The sequence below is a fragment of the Tachyglossus aculeatus genome (genome assembly GCF_015852505.1).
Source record: "Tachyglossus aculeatus isolate mTacAcu1 chromosome 12 unlocalized genomic scaffold, mTacAcu1.pri SUPER_6_unloc_1, whole genome shotgun sequence".
Taxonomy (NCBI): domain Eukaryota; kingdom Metazoa; phylum Chordata; class Mammalia; order Monotremata; family Tachyglossidae; genus Tachyglossus; species Tachyglossus aculeatus.
Window position 1 is genome coordinate 8,418,500 of NW_024044828.1, and position 20,667 is coordinate 8,439,166.

The window sequence follows — 20,667 nt, forward strand, 5'->3', positions numbered from 1 at the left end:
ATTGATTGATTGATATGGGAAAAGAGCACAGGACTAGGAAACAGAGTACCTGGGTTTTAATCCGGACACTGCCACTTGTCTGCTGTGTGACCTTGAGCAAGTCACTTAACTTATCTGTGCCTTATATAACTCATCTGAAAATGGAGACTAAGACTGTGTGCCCAATGTCAATCATTGACTATGTCCAATCTAATTAGCTTGTACCTACCTGAGCATTCAGTACAGTACCTGGCACATTGTGTGCTTAACAAATTACATTAAAAAATGAATTTATCCTAAATTTCAAAACTATATTCCAGGGTCATGTATAAATGTGTCAATGCTTCTCCATGCTAAAGAACTTAGCTTTGCCTTCCCTATACTTTTTAAGACAAAACCCTTTCCATTTTACAAATAACAGGCTTTACATATTTCATCATGGCCATGTTTTTTTTTTCTCAACATTCTATCTTATTCGCCCCTGCATCCAAAGCAGGAACCAAGAGATAGACTCTGTTTAATCTAATTTATTTACTCATTTTAGAAAATGTAGTTCTTGTTTTTAGTTGTTTTGGTATTTATTATCTACTATGTACCAGACACTGTTCTAAGCGCTGGGGTAGATACAACTTAATCAGGTTGGACACAGTCCCTGTCCCACATGGGGCTCCCATTCCTAATCTCCATTTTACAGATGAGGTAACTGAGGCTCAGATAAGTGAAGTGTCTTGTCCAAGGTCACGCAGCAGACAAATAGTGGAGCCGGGATTAGAATCCAGGTCCCTCTGACTCCCATGCCCGTACTCTATCCACTAGGCCATGCTACTTCTTAGGGATGGATATATACCTGAAAACAGTACTAGAAATGGATCAAATTATTCTGTTCAATTTGGCAAGGAGAAAGGCTTCTGCCACACTGAATTTTACAAGACTCCATAAAATTGTTACAAAATACAAATAATTCTTCACATTTTCAGTCATAACCATAACCCCAACCTAGACCATAAAAGCTTGCTGGCTTGTAGAGTGTCAGAATCATTTCTCTTTGTATTAGTGGGAATCTTGCCTGGCCTTGTATTTTTTGACCACCCTGCATAGCTTCAGAGAGGATTTTGGAGGTCTTTTACTCCTCCAGTCTGTGGGGTAATCAATCCAATTTTCAGTGCTCTCTCTAAAAGGAGCATACCTATTCAAACAAAAGAATGAAGGGATTGCAAACAATCAGTTTCAGTAAAACCTTGGAGATTCCTCCAAGAAATATGACTGAGGAAAGTCACGTTTATTAATCCTGTGAAGCCTTCATTGATGGGCCACTTTTAGGGGCTCTTACACTGCAGTGGCATTTCCACACTTCTAGCTGTCACACCTAAAATACAATCAATCAATCAATCAATCGTATTTATTGAGCGCTTACTATGTGCAGAGCACTGTACTAAGCGCTTGGGAAGTACAAATTGGCAACACATAGAGACAGTCCCTACCCAACAGTGGGCTCACAGTCTAAAAGGGGGAGACAGAGAACAGAACCAAACATACCAACAAAATAAAATAAATAGGATAGAAATGTACAAGTAAAATAAATAAATAAATAAATAAATAGAGTAATAAATATGTACAACCATATATACATATATATAGGTGCTGTGGGGAAGGGAAGGAGGTAAGATGGGGGGATGGAGAGGGGGACGAGGGGGAGAGGAAGGAAGGGGCTCAGTCTGGGAAGGCCTCCTGGAGGAGGTGAGCTCTCAGCAGGGCCTTGAAGGGAGGAAGAGAGCTAGCTTGGCGGAGGGGCAGAGGGAGGGCATTCCAGGCCCGGGGGATGACGTGGGCCGGGGGTCAACGGCGGGACAGGCGAGAACGGGGTACAGTGAGGAGATTAGCGGTGCAGGAGCGGAGGTTGCGGGCTGGGCAGTAGAAGGAGAGAAGGGAGGTGAGGTAGGAGGGGGCGAGGTGATGGACAGCCTTGAAGCCCAGGGTGAGGAGTTTCTGCCTGATGCGCAGATTGATTGGTAGCCACTGGAGATTTTTGAGGAGGGGAGTGATATGCCCAGAGCGTTTCTGGACAAAGATAATCCAGGCAGCAGCATGAAGTATGGATTGAAGTGGAGAGAGACACGAGGATGGGAGATCAGAGAGAAGGCTGGTGCAGTAGTCCAGACGGGATAGGATGAGAGCTTGAATGAGCAGGGTAGCAGTTCGGATGGAGAGGAAAGGGCGGATCTTGGCAATGTTGCAGAGCTGAGACCGGCAGGTTTTGGTGACGGCTTGGATGTGAGGGGTGAATGAGAGAGCGGAGTCGAGGATGACGCCAAGGTTGCGGGCTTGTGAGACGGGAAGGATGGTAGTGCCGTCAACAGAGATGGGAAAGTCAGGGAGAGGACAAGGTTTGGGAGGGAAGACAAGGAGCTCAGTCTTCGACATGTTGAGCTTTAGGTGGCGGGCGGACATCCAGATGGAGATGTCCTGAAGGCAGGAGGAGATGCGAGTCTGGAGGGAGGGGGAGAGAGCAGGGGCAGAGATGTAGATCCGGGTGTCATCAGCGTAGAGATGATAGTTGAAGCCGTGGGAGCGAATGAGGTCACCAAGGGAGTGAGTGTAGATTGAGAACAGAAGGGGACCAAGCACTGAACCTTGGGGAACCCCCACAGTAAGAGGATGGGAGGGGGAAGAGGAGCCTGCAAAAAAGACTGAGAAAGAATGACCGGAGAGATAAGAGGAGAACCAGGAGAGGACAGAGTCTGTGAAGCCAAGGTCAGATAGCGTGTTGAGGAGAAGGGGGTGGTCCACAGTGTCAAAGGCAGCTGAGAGGTCGAGGAGGATTAGGACAGAATATGAGCCGTTGGATTTGGCAAGCAGGAGGTCACTGGTGACCTTTGAGAGGGCAGTTTCCATGGAATGAAGGGGACGGAAGCCAGACTGGAGGGGGTCGAGGAGAGAGTTGTTGTTGAGGAATTCTAGGCAGCGCGTGTAGACAACTCGTTCAAGGAGTTTGGAAAGGAATGGTAGGAGGGATATGGGACGATAACTAGAAGGTGAGGTGGGGTCAAGAGAGGGTTTTTTTAGGATGGGAGAGACATGGGCATGTTTGAAGGCAGAGGGGAAGGAACCAGTGGAGAGTGAGCGGTTGAAGATGGAAGTTAAGGAGGGGAGAAGGGATGGAGCGAGAGATTTCACAAGATGAGAGGGAATGGGGTCAGAAGCACAGGTGGCCGGAGTAGCACTTGAGAGGAGGGAGGAGAGTTCCTCTGAGGATACCGCTGGGAAGGATGGGAGAGTAGCAGAGAGTGTTGAGAGCCGGGGGGATGGAGAAAGGGGGGAAGAGACTTTGGGGAGGTCGGACCTGATGGATTTAATTTTGTTAATGAAGTAGGAGGCCAGATCGTTGGGGGTGAGGGAAGGAGGAGGGGGAGGAACCGGGGGCCTGAGAAGGGAGTTGAATGTACGGAAGAGCTGGCGGGGGTGATGGGCATGGGTGTCAATAAGGGAGGAGAAATAGTTTTGTCTGGCAGAGGAGAGGGCTGAGTTAAGGCAGGAAAGGATAAACTTGAAGTGAACGAGGTTGGCATGGTGTTTAGACTTTCGCCAGCAGCGTTCGGCAGCTCGAGCATACAACCCTGTTCTGATGCTGATGACTGGGTGTATTAGCAGTTCTACAGAGCAACCAAGTCCACTCTGTTGGCTGAAGGACTGAATGGCTTAGTTTACCTCCCAACTGAGTCCTCACCAACTGGCAACAGGTTACTTTGCTAGCGTGCCTTCGGGTTAATGGTAATACTGTATGTGAGATAGAAATAGAATAGAGAAAAATGTAAGTGATTTAGCAGGTAAGACATGACATGAGAAACAAAGAAATGAAAGGAAACATGCTAGGTGGTTAAAAATAGGCATAATGAGATTGTATTCACAGCCACTCCTAGAGACAAAATAGAATGCAATGAAGAAGCTAAAGAAAGATCATGATCTGAAAAGACCCATTGTTGAAATGTGTTCTTTAAATAAAGCATCCATGTTAAATAGATTTTTGCCTTGTCAGTCATTTGTCTTATTTTTCTCCCTGACTTATCGCTGCCAAGGTTTTGTTGGTTTCTAAACAGGAGGTTCATTTTTGTTTGGAACAAGATTGAGTATTTCTTTAAAGCAAGAGAGGGGGAGGCTATCTGAGGAAGGAAATACACTTCACACATTTATGCTCTGAGGAGGCAGAAAAAAGAAGGTTTGTGACCTTCCCTTGAACCATGACACTTTTAAAATATAATGTACTTTTTGGCACCATGTTGCTGCTTTGCTCATCATCAGAGGTTTTGTAGGGCAAAGGAAGAGAACAACCAACTCAAAGTGGATTCATTTTTCACACGCTCTTGCTTTCCGGAATTTAGGGTTATGCTTTGTCAAAATCACCAACAGGTTTGGTTTGTTTACAGTTAATAGAACAATTGCTCAGGGTGATTAACTTTTCAGTCCCCTCTGGTATATATGCCCTATGAACAGTTAACAGACTGTAGAGGAATTATCTCCTATTTAAGGCAAAGTGTCAATTCACCTCTTCTAGCTGAGGATCAGTGCATCTGCTTTATTAACAAATTATGTGTCTTTCCCTTTAGGAGGGGTTTTAATGTTTCAGGATTAGATTGATAAAAAGATTATGCAGAAAGAGAGAGCCTGAAAAAATAAATTAAAAATAAAATAGCTTTGAAACCACAAAAAGCCAATATGCACAATGAATCAAAAACAAACACTGCAGATACATAACACTGATTAGGCTTTGTTATGCAGACTTTCCTGGACAGTTACAAAAATAAAGTCCATCCATCTGTCCAAACATCTGCTCCATGTACAAAAATTAAAGCAGAATTTAGGTGTTTTTAACTAGCTTTCCAATAATTACATTATCTACAATCTACAATAGTTTAGACTCTCCACCCTTTTGTTTGTACTCTTGGACTATCAACCCAGTCACTTTCATTTTAAATTAGAAATCAAAGATATCACCCTAAAGGAGACCAATTTCTACCAGGTTTTTTTTTAACCCCTATGAAGCAAAGTAATTGATTCAACAAGGTGAAAAATCAGCTCTGAATGCATGGCAAAGTTCAGTTACTCCTTAGATCTGCAGTGAGCAATTATTTTGCAAAATGAGCTGTTTTCTTCATTGATGCAATGGGATAGGCACAATTTGTAAATAATAATAATCATAATATTTGTTAAGCACTTATTATGTGCCAGGCACCGTACTAAGTGCTAGGGTGAATACAAGCAAATTGGGTTGGACACAGTCCCTGACCCACATGAGGTTCACAGTCTCAATCCCCTTTTATGGATGAAGTAATTAAGGCATAGAGAAGTAAAGTGACTTGCCCAGAGTCACACAGCAGACAAGGTCAGAGCTGGGATTAGAAACCATGACCTTCTAGTGTCTGAGAAATAAAAGGAAGTAGCTTCCCCTCATTTCAAGTATGAAAACCCATTTACTAAGCTTCATTTCTGAAATCAATTTGTTGACCTTTTTCTTTAGTAAATTTGCTTTGCAAGTTAGCCAAATACCAGGGTATTCATGCCAAAGATGTAATCCCTAGGATTGCTGCTGTCATTCACTCTCTCTCTCTCTCTATTCAAGATGCTCCACACTGATCCGAGACTGTTGTTGTTTCTTTCTTTCTATCAACAATATGCCATTCCATCTGTGGTTAGATCACCCTTAACAAGTTCAGAAAGTCCTTCAAGATGCTTCAGCATTCACTAAGAGATGTCAGAAGTCATTAAGAAGATCAATTCTTCAAAGTGATGTCCACAGATTAATGAATACAGCCACCCCATGAGATAAGTGTTCTGGCCACTAAGCTCCTTCTTTAAATGGATGAATAGAAACACAAGGTCTTTCTCCAAGCCATAAAGGAATCAAGGAATCCACGCTTTTTAATGACTGATCTTCCAAAAAGGCAGTCAGACAGGCTGCCGCTCTACATTTTAGTCTTTATTATCACACAGCCATATCCGACTGAGCTAAAGATTGTCATTTAAAATGACATCTTAGGAACTGGACCCAACTGTCTCAAGTCCCTAGTCTATCTCACAAAGAATATGCTGCAATTACAATTTGTAGTTATGTGGTACCCAGAACCTGTGCATGCATTGTTATGCATGTGCTCAGAGTCCGGGATATTATCCCAATCAACAGATGAAGAAACTGGGGCACAGAGAGATGAAGTGATTGGACTGAGATTACTCAGAGCTGGAAATATAGCCCAGGTTCCTGATTCTCAGATGTTTTGGCCACTAGACCCCCTGGCCACTTGGGCTCTACCCCTTAAATTGCCCCCATCATGATTAATGGCTCTTCCTCTGTTAGATGTTCTTTTCAGAGTTGATGGCCCATATCCAACAGGATTCTGCAGATCTCTAAGAAATACCTGAACCAACATCTTCCTAATGATTTTTAATTGCCTCCCTGAGTTTGGCAGCCTTTGAATTGTGCTCACAGGGGCTGTGATGGGTATATTGTTTTCAGTTTCACAACCTCTACTAATCCCAGTGAAAAACTCTGTCCTTTGGAGCAAGGAGACAGCTGTTTCCCTCACACACAAATACAAATACACACATCCTCCGTTGGAGTAGCCCACCATGTTGAGTGACAACACTGCTTTTTTTTTTTTTTGTTGGTTCAGAGGTAGCAACACATAACCCCTTATTCAGGTACTGAGGTAGAATGTTCATCCATCCTTTTTCGTAAAGTGCGTTTTGCTCTAATTAAAGTAAAATATACACTGAAACTTCTAAAAGTGAAAGTAAATGTTTGAGCCCTTAAAGGGCCCAGTGAAATCCTGGATTTGATATAGTTGCTTAGCAACTTAAAGCCTAGGTAAATAAACATGTGAGGCTGTACTAGGGGGTTTTGCCTCATTGTCTGCAGACAGAAAGCTCCCTGTGACAGAGATGCTTTCATATCTTGTAAACCTAAAGGTTCGAATTAAAGGGAGAGTGAAGTGATTAATACTATAAAAAGTCAAATAAATAGAGAGATGACATTATATATATATATATATACATACATATATATATACATATACACATATATGTATGCATACATATATATGTATATATGAAAATAATTTTTATACCATTTGATAAGTTCTTTACTATGTGTCAAACACTGCTCTTAACTCTGGGGTAGGTACAAGTCATTCAGGTCAGACACAGTCCCTGTCCTAGGGATACACAACAGAAGGAGGTAGGAGATCAGGTATTAAACCCTCATTTTACAGACAAGGAAACTGAAGCACAGTGAAATTAGGTGACTTGCCCAAGGTCACACAACAGGCAAGTGGCAGAGCCAGGATTAAATGCCAGATCCTCTGACTCCCAGACCTGGGCTCTTTTCACTAGGCCTCACTGGTCCTCCTCTATGCATTTCTCCAACAGAAAGGGTTGGAATCCATTTATTTTGTTTTAGAAAATGTATGTAGAGCTGCCCTTCTTAGAAGTCAGAATTTTTTTTAATTACAAAGAGACTTTATAGAAAAGAAAGTATGGCTTTATCAGACCATATTTTCTTCCCCTCAAAATTTAAAAGGAGTTCCATTAATCAAAAATAAATATTTTTTTTGTCCCTTGTTTTATGGAACACCGATCCCTGGTATGTAAAGCAGAGCTTCATTCTGGCTAAATTAGTTACTTCTCCTTACCATGGAATTTGGGGTTTGAAATTTATCTTTTGTTATTCATTTTAACTTGCACCTGTAAATAAACTGTATTGGATTGCAAATCAGCTGATAGGGTTATTTTTTTTTTTACTATATCTGTTAACTGCTTGTTATATGCCCCAAGCACTGGGATAGATACAATGTAATCAGGCTGACTCCAGTCCCTGCCTCAGTGCTGTATTTGCAGTTAGATGGAAAGTTGAAGGATGATATATACAACTCATTCTAAGCGGTCCATTGGTATTAATTCACACAAGCTGTGCAGCCCTTTATAGGCTCCCAAAACACAGGCACTTCTTCCCGTAGAGTTGGAAGCAGTGTTGCCTTGTAGATAGAACTCGGACCTGGGAGTCAGAAGGACTGTATTCGTAAATCTTTCAAAAGGCTCTAATGATCTCACCAGGAATTCTGGGATCTGACAATTCCTAGGCAATCTGTCAGTTCTAAGAAGTTCAAGTCCCTGGACTTTGGTGTGGTCAGATGAATTGAAAAGACTCTGTCTAAATCTTTCCTCGTGAACAATGGGGAAAGCAAGGTGGGTAGTAGGTCCAGTCCTGTTCAACCTTGCCTCTATGACAGAAATAGGAAGCTGGTCTCAGAATACACTTCTGTTCTATTGAGAAACTTTCCCAGCTCAAGATTTTATTGAAAAATCTTTGAGACAGTCACCCAGGAGCTACTGGATAATGGATGATGATGATAATTGTGTAGTAGAGGGGGCCATAAAACATACACATGTCTGACTCTCTGTTTCTGTCAAAGTCACAGCGAACCTAAATACAAATCCAAAGCATCTGGCATGGTATATGTCATTCTGTTTACTGTTCCACTGGATTTGAAGTGAGCTGCTAAATGCACAGCCAATAATGATCCCCCACAGGATTTAAACAAATGCATAATTATGAATTTATGATATTATCAAATTATGCATTTTTGCAAGAACATACTTTGTTTCTGAAAAATGCTAGATTATTCCTTCCCCCATTAGAACACTGAAGCTTTTCATAACTCTTCATCAATCATACTGATTGAGCTTTTACTATGAGCAGAGCACTGTGCTAAGTGTTTGGGAGAGTACAATGCAACAAAGCAGACAAATCACTTGTCCGCAACAAGCTCCAAACAGAATGCCACTTTCTAAATTGTGTTAGGTTTTCTTAGACAAACTGCATTTCTTTAGAGTCCCAGCAATAAATAAAAGGTTTTTATCTATTTAATCCTGTTATAATGGAATGATAGTACATGACAGGATTTTCACCTATAATCCAATCTGTAGATCTTTTTGTAATAATAATTATTATAATTAATAATAATTGTGGCATTTGTTAAGCACTCACTATGTACTATGTGGGGTAGATAGCAGATAACTGGGTTGGTCACAGTCCCTGTCCCTAATAGGGCTCAGTGGCTTAACCCTCATTTTACAGATGAGGGAACTGTGGCTCAGAGAAGGAAACTGATTTGACCTTGATCACACAGCAGACCAGTGGCAGAGCTGGGATTAGAACTCTGGTCCTCTGACTCCCAGGTCTGTACTCTATCCACTAGGCCAAGCTACTTCTCTGATGATTTTATCTTTCCCCATCATGCTTACCTAATAGCAACATTATTTTTGTCCTGTTGATTCAGTGGTATGTAATTATCCTTTTATTTTTCATACAGTCTACCAATATAAAAGACTAAATAATCCACTTATTCTAAAAAACTTTGAACGATGGAGAGGGTTAGCTGTCACCCTGCTTTTGACAAGACCCAACCATTAGTCTTCAAGATTCCTTACAAAAAGTTAGTTGAATGTGCTCATTTACTCAAAGCACTACATGCAAATTCCTCTATGAATGCAAGATCCAGGCCTGGCATATACATGGAATATCATATACCTGATCTGTTCCAATTCTACTAGAATAGGCTGGATACTTCTGAATTCTGAAATTAAGTTCTAATCCCTGCCTGGGTTTGCTTAAGCACATGAAAGAAATTAGTTTCACATTTTGCCTTTCTCCCCTTCCATATTTCCTCTAATTACAGAACTATAAGAAAATGAGAAGAAAGGAAAATTGATTTTTCGTGGATCTTTACTTGGGCAAATCTCTCTTTGGAGCTAATTACAGACAACTTGATTTTCTGAAGTGTCATCAAATTCTAGGGAAGGGAATGAAATCAGGAGGCTCCATGAATACACTAATCTTTATCTCTCAAGAGATCACAGGTTACATCCAGTGTGCCCATAAGAACCGATTATTTGAAATGAAAGGCTGCCTTTGAACAATGATACTCTGCCAGAAATTCAAGAGTAAGCATATGTTCTCAAAGTCAGGCCCCAAGCAAATACATGTGGACAGCTTCAAATTATTGAAGCTCTTCAGCTGTGGGAGTATTTAACATGATGCAACTTCACAGCCAGATATTTGATAGGTTTTGGGTGATAGCATAGAGCATTTTAAAAGACAGTGGTTATTGGCTAATGATCACTGAATATGCACAAAGGAATCCAAAATGTTAGCACCTGAAATCAAATTTATTTTGGTGAGATTGGATTCTGTCTTTTCCCTTTAATCGTTTTAGATTTTGAAATTTAAATTTGAGTGGTTAATTTCTAGAGGAGCAAATATCGCCAATCTGTGTTATCTGATTTTAGGAAAATGGGCCACTGTAAAGATGATTCAGTTCAGAGAACTGAACACAGAGTATGATATGTGGAGTTGATGATTTGAAGCTGCCTTTCCTGTAGACGGTCCTGTACTGAGTAAAACCCACATTCAAAATGTTTTTTTAAAAAAGTCCTAGGAAAACAGTGTGTGATAGAAAAAGTGAAATATTGAATACCAACTGAATAGGTGTCCACAAGCAAGCCATTCAGGGCACCTGGGCATCATTTAGAACCATAATCAATCAATCAAGCGCTTGGGAAGTAAAAGTTGGCAACATATAGAGACAGTCCCTACCCAACAGTGGGCTCACAGTCTAGAAGGGGGAGACAGAGAACAAAACCAAACATATTAACAAAATAAAATAAGTAGAATAGAAACATAAATCTTCCCTTTACAGATGTTGCTGTAAAGGTGAATATCAGCATAAACTAGTGGAAAGAGCCTAAGGGTCCATAGGATCTGGGTTCTAATTCCACCTTTACCACTTTGCTCCTGTGTGACTTGGGAAAGTCACTTAATTTATTTGGGTCTCAGGTCCCTCATCTGTAAAATGGGGATTCAGTACCTGTTTTCCCTCCCACTTACAATGTGAGCCTCATGTGGAACTGATTAACTTGTATCTACCCCAGTGCCTGGTATAGTGCCTGCACGCAACACTTAACACAAACCATAATTATTATCATTGCTGCTGATGCTGAGATATAATAATAATAATAATAATGATGATGGCATTTATTAAGCACTTACTTTGTGCAAAGCACTGTTCTCAGCACTGGGGAGGTACAAGGTGATCAGGTTGTCCCATGGGGGGTTCACAGTCTTAATCCTCATTTTACAGGTGAGGTAACTGAGGCACAGTGAAGTTAAATGACTTGCCCAAAGTCACACAGCTGACAATTGGAGGAGCATGGATTTGAACCCATGACCTCTGACTCCAAAGCCTGACTGGGCCACGCTGCTTCTCTAGTACACTGATGTGATGTTAAACTGAGAATCTCTCGCACACTGTAGTTGTGAAAATACCACAGTGAACCTTTCCTTGTCCGCTGGCATTTATGATAAGCACTACTTATGTATTTAATTTCCACCTTCCTTAGATCCTGCATAAAGTAAGAATCGGGTTCATTGGAAGCAAATAAAAAGGTATTATTGGTGAAGTTGGGCTGATTGGATGTAATTTATAATATTTCAAACTGGAATACTTTCTCTTTTCTATCAAATTGTTCCTTTTTTGCAGAAACTGGATGAAAACATCAGTAGTGAGAATTAGTAATCTTTAAAAAAATCATTAAAATCCCACTGAAAATATTTGAAAATTCATATTTGTGATTCCCTATTTATTTATCTGTAGTGCAGGATCGAAAGGCCTTCAGCTCACTGTTGCAGTTCTGATATTCAAAAGGCACTGGGACCGATTTGGCAAAATTTGGTAGGACTGGCAATGCTTAGGGTTTCAGGAACTTTACTTCTTGGGACTATCTGAAACTACATTAACTTACCCCTCCCTACTAAAGGAGGAAATTTCAGGTCATGGTCAAGCTTGGCTTTACTTCAGCTGACACAATGCACCTGGACTATGCAATATTGACAGGCTCTTATAGGCAGATAAAATTAATCTTTTATGTGTTAATCTTGTTAGAGATTATAGAAAATACATATTATTAAATTTCATCAATTGGGGGAAAATGAATCAGAAACATCAAAGCCTTTTTAGGTACCTCCAAACACATGACTGAATTTCACATATTTACTGGTTCTGTTCACGTCTGAAGGTGACATTAGTGGCTGAGATCCTAATTACAAGTCAAGGGAGGAGTGGAAAGGATGATGTGACAATCCATTTTACTCTTTGTTACTGAAGTTGATTCCTCCCTCCATTGTTAGATTTGCCTTTTGGAGCTCTAGTCATTCCTTTCAAATTTTCCTTTTGCCATTGTGATCATTCTGAAGCCTCTGACTGAGGAAAATAATTATTGCCCATCTGCTGCTTGTGCCCAAGATCATTTGAGTTTGTGAATCACTATCTTTGAAACATATGTTCTGCTCTCTCTGTTTGTGGGCTCCCTGATTTCAGCTTGCCCTATGGAAGCTACATGGGTATACTGCCCTTATCTATTCTCTGTCTTTTTTATAGTAATTGTTAAGTGCTTACTATGTACCAGGCACTGTTCTAAGCACTGGGGTAGATGCAAGAGAATAATAATAATTATGGCATTTATTAAGCACTTACTATTTGCCAGGCACTAATTGGCCTAAAAACAGTCTCTATCCCACGTAAGGCTCAGGGTCTCAATCCCCATTTCCCAGATGAGGGAACTGAGGCACAGAGAAGTGAAGTGATTTTCCCAAGGTCACACAGCAGACAAGTGGCAAAGCCGGGGACTAGAACCTAGGTCCTTCTGACTTCTAGGCTTGTGCTCTATCCATTAGGCAACATTGTTCCTCACATATTCTGCCCAATCAACCAATGCATTTTTGCCACAGTCATTTCTTGTTTTTCCCTTGCTTCGAAAGTAAATGGAGAGGTTCTTTGTGAAGTAGCAGGGAAAGCAGGGAAAGCATCTGGGATGCAGGATCTGCTGGAAATGTTCATGGCTTGGGATCAGATTCTGCTGGTCATCTAGGAGTTCTGAAAATTGACCCTGCGTGAATGGGCCAACTTTGGCTTTTCCTTATCCCAAGATGACAGGCAACTGAAAACATCTGTTTGGGAAGACATGGTTATTATTTGTGTACTGCCCAGTTGATTGTATAGAATAACAGGATCCCTTCTTCACAGACAGAGTCTATAATCCCATTTTCCTGCCTTCTATAGAAGAGGGCAGATTACTGGTCAGTTTAGTAGGACGGCAACAGATGGCTACTCAAAACTGCCCTCAGGGATCAATCAATCAATCAATCAATCATATTTATTGAGCGCTTACTGTGTGCAGAGCACTGTACTAAGCGCTTGGGAAGTACAAGTTGGCAACATATAGAGACAGTCCCTACCCAACAGTGGGATCACAGTCTAGAAGGGGGAGACAGAGAACAAAACCAAACATATTAACAAAATTAAATAGAATAGATATGTACAAGTAAAATAGAGTAAAAAAAAATATGTACAAACATATATACATATATACAGGTGCTGTAGGGAAGGGAAGGAGGTAAGATGGGGGGGATGGAGAGGGGGACAGGAAGGAGGGGGCTCAGTCTGGGAAGGCCTCCTGGAGGAGGTGAGCTCTCAGTAGAGTAGACCTGTGGAACCCCTTTGGGCATTAACTCTAAGACCAGGGTTGCCTGACTGAGCCTGCAGCTCTATTTACTTCTCGAAGCCCCCTAATGGACTAGCCATGCACAAGGTGGGGCGAGGGCAGAAGAAATAGGGGTGAAGTGATGTTTTCAGAGCCTGGAGACAAGCAAGGTGGAAGGAATCACAGTATTAGCAGTGAGGATCATTTCTCCAATCAACCCCACTTTTACCCAGCTCAACCCCCCCCCCCTCAGTTCAACAAGTCTGACACAGTGATTTTTGCCTTTCATCTTCACTTTCCAACATTCTGTGTCTGACAACTGATGGAGCCATTTAGGGGCTGTCCTAAAAACTAGATAAATGATAAACCACTTCAGCAATTTTTATGAGGGAGGTTATTTAAGGATCAGATAATTTTCCAGAATCCATAAATCCCAGAAGATGTTTTTCAGGCATTGCTCACTGCTTTACCCTGGAGCCAACCTGTCTATGGATTTTCCAGCTGCTCTTCAACCACACAGGAAGCCGCTTGCATATGCACCTTCAGATGTGCAAACAATCACATCTGAGGGCAACAACCAACTCATCGTTCCTTCTTTCTGGAAATATATATTTACCTTCCTTGCATGTGAAACCTCAGTCAATACAATGCATGCCTTCACTGTTAGTTTTAATGTTTTAAAAATATATTTATAAATAATTAAAAATACTTGGGAATCAATCAGTTTACTCACCAGAATATCCTTTCCAGCCCATTTGCACTCATCCCTTCGGGCGTGAGATACAGGCCAGACAATCTAAAGAAAGATGATTAAAAAACACTTTTGATCTATTTGAAGTTTCATGTAAGAATTCCAAAATTAGTTTAATGAATTTTAACCTAAGTCAGTACAAGTTCCTTCCAGAAACTGATAATGGTTCCCTCTGCTTGGCTCACCACCATTAAATATCAGGTGCTATTGGTGGTATGCCAAGATATCCATGAACCTGAAAGGGGTTATGAATTCTTTGGGACTTCGGGCCAACACCTGGTTCCCCACCCCAATGTCCTATTTATCTTTACACCAAGCACTTGAAAAAGCACTGATTGTCTCCTTTTTCCTCACCTGGTCCTACACCTTTGCCTCTTCAACATCCAGGTCACCATCCTATTTCCAATCAGTAAAATTTAAGGTAAGAGAGGCCTCAAATAATCCATAACTTTCAGGTTCTTGCATACTGTGGAGTGCCCCAAATCCCACCTGCCAGAGTGCTCTGCACAGAGTAATCATTCTATAAATATGCTTGATTGAAAGTATAATTGGTCACGCAGTAGAACATGAATGCCTTGTAGATTCAGTATCTCCGAGTAGCAATAAACCATAGACTTTTAGGTGTAGAATATCCACAATAGCCTGGAAACATAAAAACCTGAGGTTTGCATTGGGGAAGATTAAATTCATTTTCTTTGGTATACTGCAAGCCTAGTTATACTACCTTATATTAGTAAAAATTTGGCTTATGTCCTTCAGAAAATATTCAAAGAACATCATGGTCAATAATTCACATCTGCTAAAAAGCTTTTAGGCATTACATGTAGACTAAAACATGATCATCACATGTCTGGCTGTGATACATTTGGGGAGCTCGGATATGAATGATCATAGGGCTAATTTAAAAAAGAATTCAAAAAAGAGCCAAGGAAACATTGATTAAAAAACTGTATTGGGATCTAGCTATCAATCTGTACATCTATTCATCTATCTATCTATCTATCTATATGTATACTTAGAGAAACAGCGTGGCTTAGTGGATAGAGCATGGGCCTGGAAATCAGAAGGACCTGGGTTCTAATCCTGACTTTGCCACATGTCTGCTGTGTGACATTGGTCAAGTCACTTAACTTCTCTGGGCCTCAGTAACTCATCTCTAAAATGGGGATTAAGAGTGTGATTAAGGATATTTTTTACATTATTAGTCCAAAATTGAACAAAGTTAAATATATGTTTTGTTTCTGTGTGTTATCAATATTAAAAAATGGGACAGATACCTTCAGAACCAGATAAGGGATCTATTTAGTTTTGAGTGTTCTCCACAGTAATTTATAAAATGGTCCTGGTCTGATGATACTTCACATTAAGTTAATAAAGGTTGAAACTTCCAGAGAAGACTGTTATTGGACTCCAGACCAAAGAAACAGTTTACCCACTGTGAGCAGGCACTGTGTCTACCAACTCTAATGTATTGTACTCTCCCAAGCACTTAATACAGTGCTCTGAAACACATTAAGTGCTCAGTAATTGTTCGTGGGGAGTGCAATACCTACCTCTATAACTACGTAAAATTGGATGGACAGATTTGGATATTCAGAAACAAACTGAACTTTCCTACTGTCCACTCTCCATTATTTGCCTCAAACAATCACCTTTAAAAAAGAATAGACATTTTCTTATAAATAAATGTTTGAAAATTGGTTTTTTATTTCATGGTATATATGAGGGTCATCAAAATAGACAGTGATCTTTATGGAGCACAGTTTGCCTGAGGGATATTTATGTTTGACGTATAGGAAAAAAGCATATTTTAAGAAATCATGAAAAGGACAATTTATTAAAGATCATTAAAGTACAATTTATCATATCAGGATGGAAGTTTTTGTGGTGGCAATTTCGTTGAGTTTTAAATATTTTTTACAAAACACAGAACTCCTTCAAACACAATTCAAGATCATGAAAATACAGCTTCAATGCATCTCTTCCAAAATATGCATAAAAATTACTTTTTAACCTTTTTACATCTTATAAATGGATAGCCTCCCTTATTTCAAAATTGGGCATGTAAGGTATGTATTAGTATAATCCAAAGAAGTTTATAGTCAAATGAAGGATCAAAAATAACAGTAATATCAGCAGAAACCTGGGGTACAAGTGGTGCAAAATTTATTTCCAAAAAGTAAAACCATTTGATCCTATAATAAACCCTAAAACTTGTACAAGTCAGCAACTTTCTAAATGTGCTCAGATTTCATATTTTGAGATATATTTGGAAAAAATGGAAGGATAACTATTTAGGGAAAATTCTCTTCTCTATGAGGCCCTTCTATATGACACTACGAAATTCCATGACACTGACTGTCAATTAAACACAGCTTTAGAGAAAATAGTGTTACTCATAAACCACAAAGAACTTTTAACAATCTGCCACCACTTTAAAAGATTCCAATCATCATGGGCAGGGAATGTTTCTACCAAATCTGTTATATTGTACTCTCCCAAGTTCTTGGTACAGTGTTCTGCACAAAGATAGCACTCAATAAATATGATTGATTAATTGTTATAAGTGGTACAAACACACACTGCTGACACACTCATTGTTTGAGAAGAAAAAAAAATCAACATCCTAATCCCTGAACTGTACTTTCAGAAGGACATTGTAATAGTACTCTGGCATGAAATGGTTTAATAGACATCCTGGTTCTGAATGAATTAAGCATATAACTATTGACTATTGGGAAATACATAGTTTAGAATATTTGTTTATGGCTATGGTAATCTCTGTGGAATTTATTTTCATTTTTTTTTTTGCAATTTATAAAGACTGATACTGAAAGGCCATAACCAGCCTACTGAAATAGATATCAAACAGAAACACTGAACGAATAGTAGAAAGCTTTGTATCTTTAACACAACTTTTTCAAAGTTGTAGATAAATTTTCATACTAGAGACAACCAATTATTCTTTGTTCCTGTAAAATACAGTAATGCTCTGCTTGTCTGCACACTTCTAACACAGCAGGACAGATATGATTACAGAATATTAACCTGAATTGTGTGCTTTTCTACAATTCATCAATGATGAATCATAAATTCTCCACAATCCCTATGTTGGTGACTTTTATTGCTTGAGCGTATTATCTTTTCTTCTTGTAGCTGCATTAAATGCACTTTATTTGCATCTCAAAGGCTCTAGCAATTGCTCAAAAGCATTTTCTGTCAGTAGCTAAGGTGTACAATTGCATATGACTGGCTGCTTAGTAAAAATTAGAGTTCATGCATTCGAATGAAGGTACCTTTTGAAAATCCTTGATATTAACTAGATTGAATGAAAATATGTGGTCCTTTGCTCCAACATAGAGCCGACTCCGTTCCTCATCCAAAAGGAAAGTGTGGTAACTGGAGCTGTTGGCCAGGCCATTGAAGGTGATTACATTGTTGGATTCCAACATTTCTGTAAGGTAACAAAGCGAGACAATGGATGTTATTTTGATGTTGCAAAAGAATCCAGCCTATTGCAGACAGTGCTGTTAGAGATGCCTTCTCTGATTATCTAGGAGTGAAGATTTCCTTGAAGTGGAATACAACAAACAAATCGAGTTGGTGGTCACATATATCAGGAAACTGAATCTATACAGACAATCCCAGATCACATAAATGGAGTTTCTGGTTCAGAGTGATTCAACCGATGGGTCTAGAACAGAAGAAAGCAAATTATCAAGCTCAATGCAGGGCCTAAACTTAAAATAGAATGGCTGAATACCATAGTCAATAAAGGCAATGTCCAAAGGCATATTCTTTTTGGACTTTTGTCTTGACTATGTATATATATATATATACAAGATTAGGAAAAATATAAAGTATAGCTGTAGACATGAGTATAGATATATCAGAGATATATCGGTTGGACCCATTTACCATTACATTTTTCAAATAAAGCTCAAATGCTTATGTTTCTGATAAAGTGAACCTGAGTCCACTCCTTAGGCATTCATTTGCTATATCAGTGGTTTATGCATTGATTGTCATTTTTCAGTGCTTACTGTGCTTCCAAGATTTATTTCAGTGAACTACTAACATCTGTCCAACTTGAAAAGCAGTATCTCCATCCCAGTTGAATCCATCCCCCATTCAGAGTAAATGCAGCCATATGTTTAATGTCTTTCAAGGAGCATAAACATTCTTAAATCTGTAAAATGATTTCACGAATAGATAATTGCAAACAAAAGCTTCTAAGGAGAACTCTTGCATTATGGTACATTTATTGTAGTTGATTTGTGTTGATAAATGTTTCATCACTTGCATCTTCCATATACATTGCCTGTTGATCTTGCACAGCCCTATCTTTCATTTCCCCATTCTTCCCCTGATCACTCCTTCCATGCTTCTCTAGAAAACCTTATTCAGCTCCAGCTCTAAGGCCTGGAATAATGTCTTATTCTATATCTCCAAAGCCACCTCTTGTAATTCCAACCTTCTCAAGGAAGCTTTCTCAATGTAACACTAGTGGATTGTACTTTCCCATTTGCTTAGTATAATGCTCTGCACACAGTCAGTGCTCAATAAATACCATTATTGATTGACACTAATTTCTGATAATGAAGTCTTAGATACAAATCCACAGCAAAAGTCTATACTAAGAAAGTAGAGACACTGCCGCAAATAAAATGCAAATTCTCTGCTTTCAAAAGACATTTCCCAAAGACTGATGCACCCTCTATGGAAAGGAAATCCAGGCATGTGGTGCAATAAACCATAGAAAGAGGAAAATCCAGTTGTGTGTTTAACTCAGTGTGACTATTGTTAAGGTAATCAACCCTTCTGCTTTATTCTTTCACACAATGAGCATAGCAATCACAGACTGCAAACTTAGGGCTGTTCATTTAAGAGCAGGTCATTTAAAAGATGAAAAATCAACACTTCCTAATGTGGTAAGAACACAGCACTCTGCAATTCAATTCACAAGAAAAACCAACAACTAAATAACCAAGAGATGAGGACAACTGATCATTCAAAACAAGATAGATTCTTGCCAGTGACCTTGAGGTGAAAACTTCAATATCCTATTTCTAATCCCCCAGATCTCACTGCTTATTTTTAAATCCTTGGATTTGTGTTTCTTTCTGACTATCACTAGCTTCTATAAAAATAGGCTTTATTTGACATTTGTGTTCTGGCTACTCGAGAAGATGACATTGGAATAATCAATGCTAATTAATTATTCCCCTCCAAAAATCAATTTGTTCATCAGCTAATGTTTACTCTTATATTAGTTGCCTCAGTAGACAATAGACTTGATAAGAAACACTCTTGGTAGAAACAATGATAAGCAATTCTTCACATTCATACCACGCAATTATGCAGCTGTTGATCATCATGAAGATAAATCAAGATGATTACAAAACAGTGACTGGGTCAAAGTATTCCAACTCTGAAAAAGTCAAATGACATTAATACTGATTTCTCCTATGTTAAATATCTCAGCACTGGTTATTTAAAAAAATAAGTATGGTGGGCATCACTTTCATGAACTAGACTTTCACTCATAAAAAATCATCATTTTGTTCTTATAATGATTTGCTGACTTCCTCTTTCCATGACCTCTATCACATGTATGGTAAGAGAAGACTTCATGTTCCTAAGTTAGACAAATGGCCTTTAGAACTTTTTTATTCCTGTAAGAATCCACTGTCAGATATTTCTAACATTCTCCTCCTGCCTTTGGAAAATGCTAGATATTTTTAATTCAGAAATATGCACAACTGATGGCTAAGGTATTTCACAGCTTTCAGAGCCAGGACTAGAATCAGTGGTCTCTTGACTCACTGACACATACTCTTTATCTTGGACCAACCTGGTATTGTAAAATCAGTGAATAACAATAATAATAATTATAATAATAATGATGGCATTTGTTAAGTGCTTACTATGTGTCAAGCACTGTTCTAAGCGCTAGGGTAAATAGGAGCTAGTCAGGTTGGGCACAGTCCCTGTCCCAAAGAAGGCTCACACTCTTAATCCCCCATTTACAGATGAGGTAACTGAGGCACAGAGAAGTAAAGTGACTTGACCAAGGCCACACAGCAGACAAGTGGCAGTGCCTGAATTATAACCCAGGTCCTTAACACTTAACAAATACCATTATTATGTAGAAGCAGCATGGCTTAGTGGATAAAGCACGGCCCTGGGATTCACAAGTGTTTACTTTGTGCCAGGCACCTTTCTAAGCACTGGTGTGAATACAAGCAAATCAGATTGGACCAGCCTCTGCCTCACATAGGCCTCACAGTCTCCATTCCCATTTTACAGAAGAGGTAAATGAGGCACAGAGAATTGAAGTGACTTGCCCAAGG

General features: G+C 39.6%; 1 protein-coding gene across 3 annotated transcripts in view; it reads right to left on the minus strand.

Annotated features, from left to right (window-relative positions):
• Nucleotides 1-20,667, minus strand: part of SEMA3A (semaphorin 3A) — a 204,222-nt gene that overhangs the window by 127,496 nt on the left and 56,059 nt on the right. For all 3 annotated transcript variants that reach the window (XM_038741339.1, XM_038741340.1, XM_038741341.1), the window contains exons 2-3: nt 17,611-17,768; nt 14,297-14,359 (exon numbers count right to left, since the gene is read on the minus strand). In XM_038741339.1, the coding sequence (XP_038597267.1) occupies nt 14,297-14,359; nt 17,611-17,768 (221 nt within the window). The remainder of the gene's footprint in view (nt 1-14,296; nt 14,360-17,610; nt 17,769-20,667) is intronic.